Source organism: Rattus rattus, chromosome 5 (assembly GCF_011064425.1).
Source record: "Rattus rattus isolate New Zealand chromosome 5, Rrattus_CSIRO_v1, whole genome shotgun sequence".
NCBI lineage: Eukaryota > Metazoa > Chordata > Mammalia > Rodentia > Muridae > Rattus > Rattus rattus.
Genome location: NC_046158.1, coordinates 16,318,014 through 16,332,143, shown reverse-complemented (window position 1 = coordinate 16,332,143; position 14,130 = coordinate 16,318,014). Strand labels below are relative to the sequence as shown.

The following is a 14,130-nucleotide window of genomic DNA, read 5'->3' as shown; positions in this document are numbered from 1 at the left end:
AACGATGGGATTCAAGCAAGCTCCTGCTCACCCTGCTCCCTGCCAAGGACCCAGAGGAGTGAGAGCCCCAACTCTCGCAGCAACAGCACAAGTCAGAAACTATGTTATGCTGCCGGGTTCACTTGGTCCCATGATGCCTTCTATGTGGTGCGAGTCCCTGTATTCAGCTTACAGAGCCGGGACTGAGGCCCGCAGCCTCTCAGGCTTGCTAAGTGGCATGCTGTCAGTGCTCCTTCACCAGAAACCTGAAAGGACAGACCAAAGGCAGCACTGCCAATGTCTCAGCACAGCAGCCATTGCACAAAAGAAGTACAATGGCCCAGAATGCCCTCCAGAAAGGCAAGAGCAGGCAGGATCTTAACTGTGGGGGCCTGATGCTCCAGTGCTCCAAAGGGAATCTGAGGGTCACAGGTCAATGCTGACACTACGCAGCCAGTGTCTTCTCGCCCTCTCCCATGGGTGTCTGGCTAAGCTACCCGCTCTGTCCAGGGTCTCCTGGGCCCAAGGCATTTGGTTCTCCCTGTAGGAGAATCAGCAGAATAACGGGCGTAGGCAGCCAGGCTGGGGTGGAGTGGGGATTCTAGGCACATGCTATGTCTTCCTAGCCTGGCCTTGCTGTTGTATATACCTCCCCTCCATTTAGAAGGCTTGCAGAGGGCAGGTTGTCCCCTTTGAGGCAAAGCCTGAGGTGGGCAGTGTTAGTGAGTCGTTACTGTTTTCTTCATCTGAAAGATGAGACAATAATTCTAGCCCACGGGGTTACCGCCAGGCTCCCAGGTCCGAACACATCCCCGTATAGAGTAGGTGCCTAATGTGTGCATACTTTTCTTTTCCTTTATGTTTTACCATGGGCTAAACTTGAGTCCTCTAAGAGGTTAGGGTCACAGTGAAGCCACTTGGCCCTGAACTCACCTGCACCTTCTTCAGAGCCACTGTCTTCCTGTCCAGCAGGCAGGTGGCTTTGTAGACCTCACTGAACTGTCCTCGGCCAATCTTCTTCTCGATTTGGAAGTCTGCCAGTGAGCAGCGAAAAGACAGGGTGTTTGGGTGCCTCTGTAGGAGACAGAGGCATTGGTGATCAGCCAGGCTGAAGTGAAAAGCTTAGGGCTAGACCGCTAGGACCCCAGCACCCCAGCAGCACCTTCTAAGCAAAGCAGAGATTTCACTCCCCACCCCCAACAACAGGCCTGACAAGTAGAGTGTGTGACAAGTGTCAGAACAATTCTAGGCTCACTCTAGGCTCACCAGCCCCTCCCACCATAGTCATTGTCCTGACACTGTCAGTCACCGTTAGCTAGGACAGCCACTGCCCATCAGAAAGGGGACCCAAGCCTCAGGTGTGCAGCTTACATCTGAGCTTCCCTGGACAACCTGTCCCCGTCACAGTGACACAGAGAAACCAGACTTTGTGGAGACTGCAGAACGGGCACTGAAAGCCAGGATGGACCAGAGGGACCTGACCAGGGATGCGGCTGACAATATCTAATCTCAATCCTGGTTTCTGCCCTGCCTTTTACCATCCAGTTCCTGGATAAAAGACACACGACCTTAATGTTTATAATAAGCCTTAGTGAGCACAAGAGCTGAGCAGATGTCTATGACAATTATGTCTATTCCCAGTTGATAATCCCACTGTATAACTTGCCATGTTTTGTCTGGGCTGCTCTTAACTCCACTTGGTCAAACTACAAGGCCATCATTTTAAGATTCTTATCCCATGGTGGCTCTTCCCCTCTCCACCTTCCTCTCTATCCTCATGGTCTCCCCCAACCCCAAGCCTGAGAACCTCAAGCTGGGCCTATCTCAATTCTACCCAGCCTTAGGCTGTAGACATCTTTATTCACCAATCGGAAATAACCTGAGGGCAAGGTCACATACCATCACTTGGGTCTACTTGGGACTCTCCTGTCTCTGGAGAACCAGGCCTTGGGGACCCGTACTTAGCATCACAATACATAGCAACAGACCAAGCTTCAACACAGGGAGACTGCGGATGCCTTCTGCCAGCCCATGCTTACACTGCCTACTTCCCTCAGCTCGGTCAATGTTGGGCTGACTTGACTCTGAAATCTTGAGCACTGGAGGAGAATGGTTTGGAGAGATCCCTGACTGCAGACTCAAGCCAGAGGAAGATGATGTCTGCTGGGCAAACTCTTAAGGAATTGCCAGTACCTACCTACCCACTAAGTGAGCACCTCAGAGGCCAAGCTTCCCCCAGCACTATACATGCCTGACACAGGACAACCGCTACCTCAGAGAGACCGGAGTGGGGCCCCACTGCTGGGAAGTGAGGGCTGGTGGGGTGCAGCAGAGCCAGCTCCCACTCTCTGTGTTTCCTTCAAGGCTCCGGGAGGGGTGAAGCTACATTGCCAACTACAGGGGCACAGCTGAAGTCACCCCTGGAAAGAACCAAGGTGGCTCCTACGCCCTCAGATGGTGGTAGACCCGTGGAGGTGACAATGTGCTGCTGTGCATTAAGAACCTACTGTGTGCATTAAGAACCTACTGTGTGGTACCTCAGAGTTGCCAGGAATGCCTGACAGCCTATGGAAGGACTCTTCCTGCAGGCCTAGGCCGGTACAATAGGGACTTGAGTTCTTTGTCTGACCCCGACTGTGCTGATAGTGGTCCTGGGTGAGGCCCTCCTCTCTTGGGCCTCAGCATCTCCCTGGCACTGTGGAGGATGTAGCGGGGTGATCACCAAGGTTACTTGTTCTGGGAGGCCTTCTTCTCATTAGGATGGGCGGATGAACTGTGGGCTGAAGAGCTCTGTGACAGTCTGCCCAACCAGGAGGCCACACTGCCCAGTTCAACAGTGGCTCCAAAGTCTAATGGATGTGGGCTGTAGTAGTGGGATGCCTGAGACTGAGGTCCTAGCTCACACCTGCATATGGATGACCCGGATTCGGATTTCCTGTCACACTCCACTCATCCCAATAGAGAAACGGTCTCCTATAGTGAAGCTTGACAAGTACTATGGCACTGGGGGCACAGCTAGGCCACTGGGGTGGGAGGCTACTTCTGGGGCAGCCTCTGCTCAAGTGTTGGGCATCTCATACACATGAGAGTCCTGACCCTAATTTAACTCCAAGGAGAGAGGAAGGGTGTGGAGTCTTCTTACCCTCCCGGCCAGGTCTGTATGTTGCCCTGTCCCTGCAGGCCTGTTTCCCAGGTTACCCTCGGCAGGATCCAGTTTGCCAGGAATCCGACTGACCCTGGGCCTGTCATCTGTTCGTTAGGGCTGTACTGTGGGCAGGGAGGGATGCCTCAATGGGAAGTCTCTGGCTCCTTTGGGGAGAGATGACCTGGGCTATGAAGGGGCAGGCTGCTGACCCAGCAATAATCCCACACACACTACACAGTGGTCCCAGGAGAAGGCCTGCACTGCAGAGGGAGGGTGTGTGGATCAGGAGGAGAAGGGGGAAGAGGAGGAGAAAAGGAGGAAGAGGAAGAGGGGGAGGAAGAGGGAGAGGAAGAAGAGGAAGCAGTCTTTGTAAACATGACCACACACAGCAGGAGCAGCCTGGTGGGCATGGTCACTGTCCCCAACTGCATCCTTCCTAGAAATGTCACTAGTTTTCTGAGGCCCAGGCAGGACATTTGGGGGATAATGGGAGATGACTCCCTTAGGACACCCATCCTACCCCAGAAAACCCAAAGAAACACAGGCTTTCTTTTCCAAGTCAGATCAAATTAGGCCAGAAATACCTGCCCCCCCTTCCCCCAACCCCTTTGCTAATTTGAGTTTAAAATGTTTGAACCACGATATGCCTCGGCCATCGACAAACCCTTTTCTCCCCTATGCTCACTCCCTAAACAGGAACATAAAATTACACGTTAGAAGGATAAAAATGCATTCGCCCAATTAATTTTCTGAAATCTCATTAAAAAATTTAGCCTGACTAAGTCAGACTTCTGACCTGAATTTTAATCATCTTTACACTGGATGGGCCTCTCCTCCCTCATACTGGTGATGCATCATTAATTTTAAGGCAACTGTTTCTATGATTTTAAGAAGCACACTTCATCAGCATGACATTTCCTGTAAACGAATTTCACCTTTAAAGACATCTGACATCATGTGTATAAGGAACTTACAGGAGACTGGGTTTCTCCGAAGCGAAATGTTTTAAATATGCATCGCACAAAAGGGCTCAATTTACAAAGAGTCCATGTTGTCAGACACCTTGCAAGGCCAACCTGGCTCAGCAGAGTGGCCGATTTCAAACCCGGAGCCAACCTTCATTCTTACTGCCCCCCCCTCCCCCCGGGAGCAAGACAGCAGTTCACCTCCCTGTGAAACGGAGCACTGGCGACTTCTCCCTCTCTGAGAGCACTGTCGGCCCGATCCATCCCTGCCGTCATCCCAGCTCAGGAGCCTACTACAGGCTTCATGGGCTGTCAGCTCACGGACACTCCAAGGAACTGCTTGTAGCATAGAGACACTACAATTGGCACTAAACATCCAAACTGCAGTATCCCCTCCACGGGATGAGTCTGGTATCCTAGCTAGGAGAGAGCTGCAGCTGAGGGCACTGCCGGCCGGAGGCTGGAAGGTGAAGACCGGAGGTCCTTCCACACCTCCATCTCCTACAGCTGCCACTTCCCTGTGGACACTGCTCCCTCCGCCCCCATTCTACCCTCCTTGAGCTTCAGGTCTCAGCCTCCAGGGATCTTTCTAAAACCCACATGGGCTCCTCCTCCTTTGCTGTGGTCTCAAGAGACCAAGCACTGGTTCTCTGCTTTTGGCGCTCTCTCTCTCTCTCTCTCTCTCTCTCTCTCTCTCTCTCTCTCTGTGTGTGTGTGTGTGTGTGTGTGTGTGTGTGTGTGAGCACTGGTTCTAACCTGCTTGGCCTGCCCTCAGGTCTGGAGTCTAAGAATATGCTCTGTGGACAGAACATCCAGTGGACAGAACCAGCCACCCCACTCTCTGCTCTTCCTCAAGCCCTCCAGTGTCTGTTTATAGAGGGTCCTCCAGTAGGCTGTGAGTCTCAAGGGCTGCTTACTCAGAGAAAGGCCTGAAACAATCAACCATTTTCTAAATTTACAATCAGTAGCCAATATTCTTCCATTGCGTGCGTGTGTGTGTGTGTGTGTGTGTGTGTACGTGCGCGTGTGTGTGTTTGTGCACATGGAGGGTGCATGTCAATCATTCTCTACATTTTGAGACAGGGTCTCTCACTGAAGTCAGAGCTCACCAAATTCAGCTGGACTGGATAGTCAGTGAACCCCAGAGACCCATATGTCTCCCTCTTTCCTCGTTCTGGGTTACAGAAGTACGCCACTGTGTACAGCTTTTTTTTTTTTTTTTTTTTTTTTCCCGGTGCTGGGGGCCGGACCCAGGGCCTTGCTCTTGCTAGGGAAGCACCCTACCACTGAGCTAAATCCCCAACCCCTCTGTGTACAGCTTTTATGTGGATGCTAAAACCTGAACTGAGGTCATGCCTGCACTGCAGTACACTATTAACTGAGCCATCTTCCCAGTTCCTTGAGTTTCAGTAGCTGATACCATTTGATCATTAAACTTTCCCCATCCACCATCACCTCTCTGGGAGGGTTTGCATACAAACTGTGGTCTGTGAAACACACCCATGGACAGCTGCCCCCCAGACCCCTGCAGAGTAAGCACATGCCTCTCTCCAAATAGAAGTGCACTCTGCTTGCCCACAGCAGGTTCTGAAGTCAGCAGGGACTTCTCATGCAAGAAAACCTTCCCCTTTTATGCAAGCTGCATCGTTCTTCATGGCTTTCCCTTCTTGACTCTGTACATCCATTCACTGGAATGCCAGATAAAGCTTAGCTTTTCTCAGTTTATGTGGACCTCACAGGCCAACGGCAGGATTCAGCAAACAGATTTCCATGTGCTGCTGGCTCTCTTAGTTTCTGTAAAACCACTAGCTTTGGGCCTAGAATGTTAACAAAGCCATAGGCGGGCTGTTAGGAGCTCCTGACCTTTCTGCTTCCAGAGGGTAAATATAACTGAGAGCTTTGGCTTTGAAATAATTCCTAATAACTTTTCAATGATAAAAGTAAGTCTACAGCACGGTGTGTTGGGTCATACCTTCAACCCCAGCACTCAGGAGGCAGAGACAGGTGAATCTCTGTGAGTCTGATACATCTAATATGCCTTAACTATGTCATTGTCCACTCCAGGACAGCCAGGGCCAGAAAAACCAAAAAGTGAACAAATGAACAAACGGACGAATGAAGGGTCTACACATGGCATTTCCTTGACATCCACGGCGTTTCGTGCTGTGATGGATGTTTAAAGTACATCATGCCATTTAGACTTTACAGGTGTCTCAGGATGGTGGTGCTAGTCTTATCCCCACTCTACAGATGAGAAAACTAAGGCTGAGACACTCTTGTTCCCATCCTCAGATCAGGTGCAGCCTCTTTCCTTGTTCTAAGGATGGCTTTGCCGGGTCACATGTCCCCTGCCATAAAGACACGTGACTCCACCCCACTCGTTCCAGGATGCTGACATGGACAGACTTGTGCCTCACTCCCCAGATGGAGTCAAGACACAGGCACTGAGAGGCCTCTAGCTCCACTCCAGCCTGGAGCTGGCATAGCATAGCACACCTAGCCACGCACCCCAAGTTTTCAAGCCTGGCCAGGTGCACAGGTGGGACTAGGGCATCCATGCCTGACAGCCACTGCCCAGAGCAGCCGACACTGAGTGATTGCATCTAATTACCCTTAACTATGTCATCACCCACTCCAACATGTGCGACAAGCTGCTGAGGACACTGTCACCGCTGCCTCCTCTCCTCGCCTCGCATGAGAAATAATTACGGGCCTCTCTCCTCTGCCAAATGAGCCTGTAATTAACCCTAATTGCTCGAAATGCAACTGGCTAATTCTGGGAGATTAATCAAGGGGGATTCGATTGTTAGTGAAAGACTTAATGTGACAAATGGCTACATTACCTAAGCAGGCCCTGCTGCCCCAGCCATCAGCATCATGTCCTGGCCCAGCTCTGGAGCTGTGCCTCTCCAGATTCTACCTGGAAATGGACAACCGCATCCAGCGCAAATGGCGTAGCTGTCCTAGGACTGTCTACATACTTGCACACACTGTCCAGGAGCTCAGGCGCCATGTTTGAGTGGGTCTGCAGTAGGACTCTCTCCTGGGCTGACGTAGTCCTACGCCATACATCACAACACAGCAAGACTGCTAGCAAATACAAATTCAAAATCCACCTGGCTCCCTGAGCAGCTGTCTGTGAAGCTTAAAATTTGCACATTGGGCAGACCCTTAGTCCTCCACCCAGAACTAGGGTGTCAGAAGCTGTGCCAGTCTCCCACGGAGCAGGAATATGGCTGTCTTCAATCTCCCTCTAATTTTGGCCTTATGGCCTTGGGGAAAAGCTGACCTTGCCCACAGGGTCCTAAGGAATACGGAGCAGGCACCAAGCTGACCACCCTCCAGGCCATGGTCTGCCCTCTTAGTTGTTTTGCTGGGGGCTCTGGAGCCATGGGGGTTCTTTCTGTTAGGTATTTTAATGTTTCTATCCCAGGAGGCTATGTGTTCCCTAAGAGCTGATCTGGGCCTGCCTCATATAGCCACACCCTAGGGGGTCCACTGCACATAAGGATGTATTCTGAAGTACAGATGTATTTTGCCGACTGAGTGGCATAGAGCAGGTCTCTGTGCATGGAGCGGGATATATCCTCCATTTGGTAGGCACAGAAGACCCTGCAGGAGTGAACATACCAAGGCCAGGGCCATGTGGGGGCATGTACACAGGTGTGGGGGATGCATGTGGGTTCGAGGAGCACACACAGGTGTGGGTAAAGGGTAGTGTCCTCAGAGAGTAGTATCTGGCCTTGTGGCTTGGAGGGAGACTGGGAAGGGCACTCTAGGTCAGAGAACAGTGTGCAAAGGCCCTGAGTGTGTCTGGCACTCAAAGTCACCTTTAGAGCAGAACCAAAGGCAGCTGGACCCTCTAAGGCATCAAAAGCCAGGGTGAGCTGGGCACAGGGAGACCATCTCCAGATCACATGAAGGAAGAGAGGCAAACACAATTCAGACCAAACCAGAGGTCGACAGTGGCCCAGGATACACGAGGACTTTCTGTCTATCCCAGAGTCCCTCTTCTCCTCACACGGGGCTGTGGACACTTAGTTGCTCCTCATTGGAAACCAAACATCTTTGAATTAAGTACAGGGCCACACCCCAGGCTTGGAAGCATCCAAGGAGACGTCCTTATGCACGTGCTATGCAGCTCCTGTGGAACGAAGAATCCTCAGTGTTCTGGGACACAAGAGAATGGGCTTACCTGTGGGTCTGGAGGGTGTGCAGGCCCCAGCACATGGCAGAGGTGGTTTGGGCTCCCTCCATGAGGCATGTGGCTGGGCTGTCCTGCCATCTTGCATGCCAGCCTCACGAGGTTACAGGCTGCAACAGAAAATAGGAACCTGGTCACTTTCTCCTCCTGGTCACAGTCCCATTTCACAGATGGGAGAGCAGAGGAACAGATGTGACTCTGCTCAAGGCCACCTAGATCACAAGTGACCAGTCTAGGCCGTAACACTCCAGAGTAACGCTCTCTCCATAGTGCTGTGCTGCTTCAGTTGCTAGAACTGTCTACTGGAAGGGGGATACGGAGGTTCTCTGCAGGGGAAAGGAGGACCGCCCATTCCAGGCCCACATCACTTACTTCCTCTTTGCTGTGATAGAACACCAGGACCAAAAGCAACTTTTGGAAAACAGTTTATTTGGGCTTATGGCTTCACACGGTTAAGAGACCACGATGATGACAGGGACAACATGGCCACCAGAACACGAAGCTGAGAAGTTAACATCCTTCACCGCAAGCATGAAACAGAGAGCATGAGCTGGAAGTAGGGTGAGGTTGTAGATCCTAGGGCCTCCCCTCGGCAAAGTACTTCCTGTTGCAAGGTACACCACCCGGACCTCCCCAACAGCAGCACCAACCTGAGCCTATGTGGGACACTTCTCATTCAAACCACACAGAACCTCACTACAGACATGGTTCTACATCCTTTCAATAGGGAGCTGGTCTGTTCTGCTGTCCCCAACTCTCCATGTAAGCCCATGTGGGCAGCCTGAGTGGCCAGGAGAGCAAAGTCAGACTCTGGTAGTACGTAGCAGACGCAGTGACGCTGGAGGGCGCAGGTTCTTGTGAACCTCCAGGCAGGGTTCTGGACAGGTTAGCTCTTGTGTCCAGGAGTGACCCGGTAATGCCCACGCTGTGCGGGCTGGGCAGAGGGCAATCAAGTGTCTTCTACTCCAGCTTCTAGCTTCCCCATCACACTGGCCTCTTTGTGGCAAAGAACAAGGCTGGCGTGTGTGGGAGCTTTCTGGCTGGGGGAACGATTCTCTTGTGTGGGAAAGCCTGTATGTGCCCCGTAGAATGTCTTTAACACCTTCCACAGGCCAGCCTTGGGCTTAGGATCCCAAGAGGCATCAGTGTAGCTCAGGTAAGGGAAACCCAGAAGCTTCTACAGACCCACACTGTGGGTTCCATCCTAGTCTGAACTCCAGGGGTCCTGACCCTGGCTCCTTAGCAGCCAGAAGTCCCTGTGAATCACAAACGACCTTCCTGTCATCTAGAGGGAATAAGCACACAAACTGGTCAGTCAGGTCTCACATTCGTGTAATTCCCCACGGCAAGGCCCTAGACTGCCTGAGCTCACTGTCTGTCACTATACCAAAATGCCCGAGTCTGGACAACTTCATAAAGAAACGTTTTATTGAGCTCACAGTTTTGAATAGTCAAGGGCCTGATCGTCTCTAACAAGAATCTCTGGGTAGCTAACATTACACTGGCAGAGACTCCTGGGGAAAGGATAGATCCCACGGCAGGTCAGGAATCCAGACAGTCAAACATTCAGGGGTCAGACTTGAGCTTCTATAAACAATCCAATCTCGTAAGAAATAATCCTTCCTGGAGGCAGTGCCCCTGTGACCTAATAACCTCCTTAAGCTCTGCCATTTAAAGGTCCCAACATCTCTCACCAGTAGTGAGACAGGAATCAACACCATTGCTGTTGTCAGAACGAATAGCCTGCAGATCTGGTCAGACTGTAAGCCACTTCCTGATCCCTCTAAGTCAGTTACCAGCCACCTCAACCAGATGCCAGGTGTGTTTATAACTTCCGGGTACATCAAGGGCACCTAGCCCACTACAGCAGGTTCCCTGGCCTCCAGCAACATTCTTCCCGCATCCCTGGGCAGTCCTGTAACTCCACTGTCTTTGAGTGGGTGCACATAAATATGTGTGTGGTTTTGTGCATGTGCGTGAGTGCGTGAGTGCGTGTGTGTGTGTGTGTGTGTGTGTGTGTGTGTGTGTGTGCAAGTAGAGATTAGAAGTCAACAGTGGTGTTCTCATCAACAGCTCCCCTTCTTTATATTTGGCTGCTAGGGATTGAACTCAGGCCCTCATGTTTATGCAGCAAGGACTTTACCAACTACGCCATCTCCCCAACCCCTCGCTGCTTCTTTGGGACATTGATCTACCCCACAGCACATAAAGTCAAAAACAGAACGTGAGGCTGCAGGGCCTCTGCCGAGACCAGCACAGGTCCTGTGGATTTGTACTGTCTGTGACATCATCCACGCTGGATGTGGCCTTCCCTCAGGTGTGGAGACACAGGAACAGTCTCTGACTGAGGATGCAGAGCATCATGGGTAGGTCTCTCCCTCCCTGAGTTGTCCTGTGCAGGCCGTATAGGCGATGCACATGGGCCCAGATGCTCTCAGAATCTTCCGTCTTCCCACGGTCTGGCTGAGCAACCCTTGGCAGCACCTCTCCCGCCCCCCAGGGTGACATGGTGGAGGAGCTGGGTACGAAAAGCCCCAGGATAAACAGATAGCGCGGAGAAGCTTCCTCAGGCGCTGTTGTTCCTCTGGGGGGAAAGCCTGTGACAACAAACTGGGCATAAGAGTGAGCCCGATGTAAAATGCGCATGAATTGAAGGGGAAGCCAGAGGCTCCCGCAGGCTTAGCAGCTGATGCGGCCAACACCCTCCGCATCCCTCAGGGTGACATGTTCACCGTCCTCTGCCCTTAGGGGGACCTCTGGGAAAAGCTGGAGAGCCATTTTCAGGAGAAGGCTCCATCTTCATCTTAGAAGGCTCCAGAACGGGCCCACAGGCTGCCCTGTCCTGGCCATTCATGTTACCTGTTCTGCCTTCCTGCGTCTGGACCCTGTCTCTGAGTTCCCCTTCCCTCATCCTGCCTCTCCCCCCAGTGTTTGAGGCTGGAGGAGGGGTTGGGGGTGGTCTGCATGTGAATCTGCATTCTTTCACAAACTAGCTGGGACCCTGGGCAAAGCTCACCCTGGCAGCTGCTGAGGAAGGCCACGCCCCTCCCAGATCAGGCCTCCAAACAGCTATGTGGACCTCACTCGAGGGCCCAAGCCACCTCTGAAATAACAGATAGCGATGACGATTGTTGCATGGACCCTTAATATGCCCTTCATCCTGTAAACGAGCAGAGCTCCATGAGCTACAGGTTGCAATCAGGCTACTGAACAAATGAGGAAACCGAGGCACGAGGGGGTTGAAAGGCTTGCCCTGGTCACATGGATATGCAGAGGGACTTAGACCTAAGGTGGCGTCCTTTCCAGAGGCGACCACACTGTCATCTTTCTCGGTGGCACTCTGTAGAACGAGCTCTGTCTCCACTCGAGAACCACGATGTAGGGCCAGTGCACAAGTTTGGGGGTTGTGGAGCAGCCTAAGGCCAGTGCTCACAAGAGGTCTGTTGTCCAACAGAGGCCACCGGGCAGAACCTGCGTAGGCACTATGCTCCAGATCATACCCAGCTACTGTCCACATTGATCTCGTCTAGCAAAGCCCTCCCCACATCCCCCGGCGTTCAATCAGTGACACGCAGACCCATGCAGAGCCCAGTAACACCAGCCACACAGTGTTCCCCAGGGTGGAGAGGAAGACAGCCTGGCTTGACACGCGCCATGAGAGACACTGGAAGGAGTCCAGCAGGGACTGGGGGGTGGGGGTAGGGGGTCCTTCTTAATGGGCCAGGTCTTTCCCACTCGTCCTCAAGGCTTTTGGGAAACTCATAATCGGTAGGGGAGCTGAGGATCAAAACCACATGCCCAGCAAGCTTCAGATGAGAACTTGGGTTCAGACTTCAGCAGCCCTTCTTCCAGGGACGAAGGGAGCTGCGTTCTGTAATACCCAACCCTCTCACTGCACACTCCTACAAAAATAAAACAAAAAACCTCTGCTTCTTCCAGAGTCAGACGCAGGTAAGGGCATTTGGAGGGAGACAGGCAGTGCAGCGACAGACCAGAGGTACATGCTTTAAGCAATATGGGGAGTCTCCTGGCCCACTCACCCTGGGGATTCCAGGATCCTCCAGCCCCTGCCAAGTTGCAGAACAATGAGTCAGTGGCTGCCAAGCCTAAGCCAGGGGTCAAAAATCTGTGGAATGTGACCCAGAGCCACAGGCCTCCATGAGCCATCTCAGACTGCCTTTCCTCTGAAGCGAGCAAATGCTGTGCTCTGCGGCGCTGTGCCCTGCACACACCATGTGACCTCTCACCTAGGCTCCTGGCTTTGGTGTGGAGAGCGACAAAGAGCTGTCACATGTCTACCGGGCAGCCTGGAACAACCTAGGGTTCAAGAGGGACATGCTAGAGAGCTAGGACACAGAGTTAAAATGTTACCCCATTTTCCTACAACTAGCGTCTGTTTCCTCACGTGGCAAATAGGTGCCCAGCAGATGGACCTCTGAGAGAATCTTGGTGGATCACACGTTCCGTGGAAAGTGCTGGAAACTCTGGCCACTGTAACCGTTACTTATGCTGACCCTCACCGAGTAATGGAGGGTAACTGCCTGCATAAATGGCAGGTTCAGTCAGGGGCAGATACTTGCCCAGCCCAAAGTCACACTGCACACGTCTTCCTTCGTGTGAACTGAGGCCATTCTGCCTGGCCTTGGACGAAGTCCTCTCTCATGTGGCAGGAACCCTCGGGAAACAGAGGAGGCTGCAGGCTGTACTAGGTTGGGCTTGAAGCTCCAGTTGGCCTTTCTGCCAGGGCTGCCACCTGAGACTTGCCTCCCAAATTCTAAGAACTCCATCTCGGGGTAAGTTCTACCTTTATCTGCCGCTGAACATCAACCCTCACAAGGCTGGTGGGCCTAGACACTGTCTCTGTGAGAGATGACAGTGCCCAGAGCAGTTGTGTCCAACCAGATTCTAATGACAGAAACCTAGTTTGGGTGCCCACTATTCAAAGTGCAGCCTAGAGCTGGAGGCCCAAGGCCCGGCGGAGACATAGCAGGTCCCAGCTCCTGGCCACTTATGGGGTCAGGCTGGTACAGCTTCTGCATTAGCCAACATCCACAGGTTTTTACCATCTCCTGCCCCCACTGTGCAGATGAGGGAACTGAGGCTCCGAAAGACCCAGCTGGTGAGAGGCAGACTGGAGTGCATGGTATATGGACCAGTTATTGGGGAACTTAACAGTAACGTGGTGGGTATTACGTATACTCCATGTGACTGCTAGAATCCACAGGCAGAGGAGGAAGTGAAAGTCAGACTGGTTGAGGGGCAGTCCAAAGTTACACAGGAGCCAACAGGAACAACGGACACTTGAAACCAAGTCTTCCTCTGTCCATCCACACAGCCTTGGAAGAGCACACAAATGCACGTGAGGAGAGGCTGGCGGAATGAATCCAACCCTGGGGATGCGTCGTGCACTCTCCCGGGCCAGTGGCCCTTCCCCACTAGTCTCGGGTTAAGCAGATGTTACTGGGTTTTCACTTGTCAGGAAACAGAGCTCGGGCCAGAATTCTGAGGGCTGGCTAGGCTGGAAAAGACACAGCTGGTATCTGGGTCCCATACTGGTCCTGTGTCCCTCTTAACCCTTCCCACCTCACCCCTGCAGACCAAACACACTACTCAGACTGTTACTCCATGGTGGGTGGACACCTGGCTTCTCTGAGTGCACGTCACAATGAGGTCCTTCCTACATGGGTCTCTTTCTCAGTCAACGGGGGCCACCCCAAAGTGGGCCTGAGAGACACGGAGCCAGTTCCCTGGAGCACAGGGCTCCCTACACTTTCTTCCCCTCTTCCCTCCCCTCCCCTTACCTACTCCCTCCTTGCACCCTATCCACTGCACCTCTA

At 52.5% G+C, this 14,130-nt stretch overlaps 1 protein-coding gene across 3 annotated transcripts in view; it reads right to left on the bottom strand.

Moving 5' to 3' along the window:
- Nek6 (NIMA related kinase 6) overlaps window positions 1–14,130 on the bottom strand; it is a 71,673-nt gene that overhangs the window by 25,234 nt on the left and 32,309 nt on the right. For 2 of the 3 annotated variants that reach the window (XM_032903225.1, XM_032903226.1), the window contains exons 2-3: window positions 8,285–8,403; window positions 913–1,053 (exon numbers count right to left, since the gene is read on the bottom strand). In XM_032903225.1, coding sequence (XP_032759116.1) covers window positions 913–1,053; window positions 8,285–8,374 — 231 coding nt within the window. In that variant the 5' untranslated portion in view covers window positions 8,375–8,403. Of the gene's footprint in view, window positions 1–912; window positions 1,054–8,284; window positions 8,404–14,130 lie in introns of those variants that run through there. The other variant, XM_032903227.1, reaches the window with a different exon arrangement.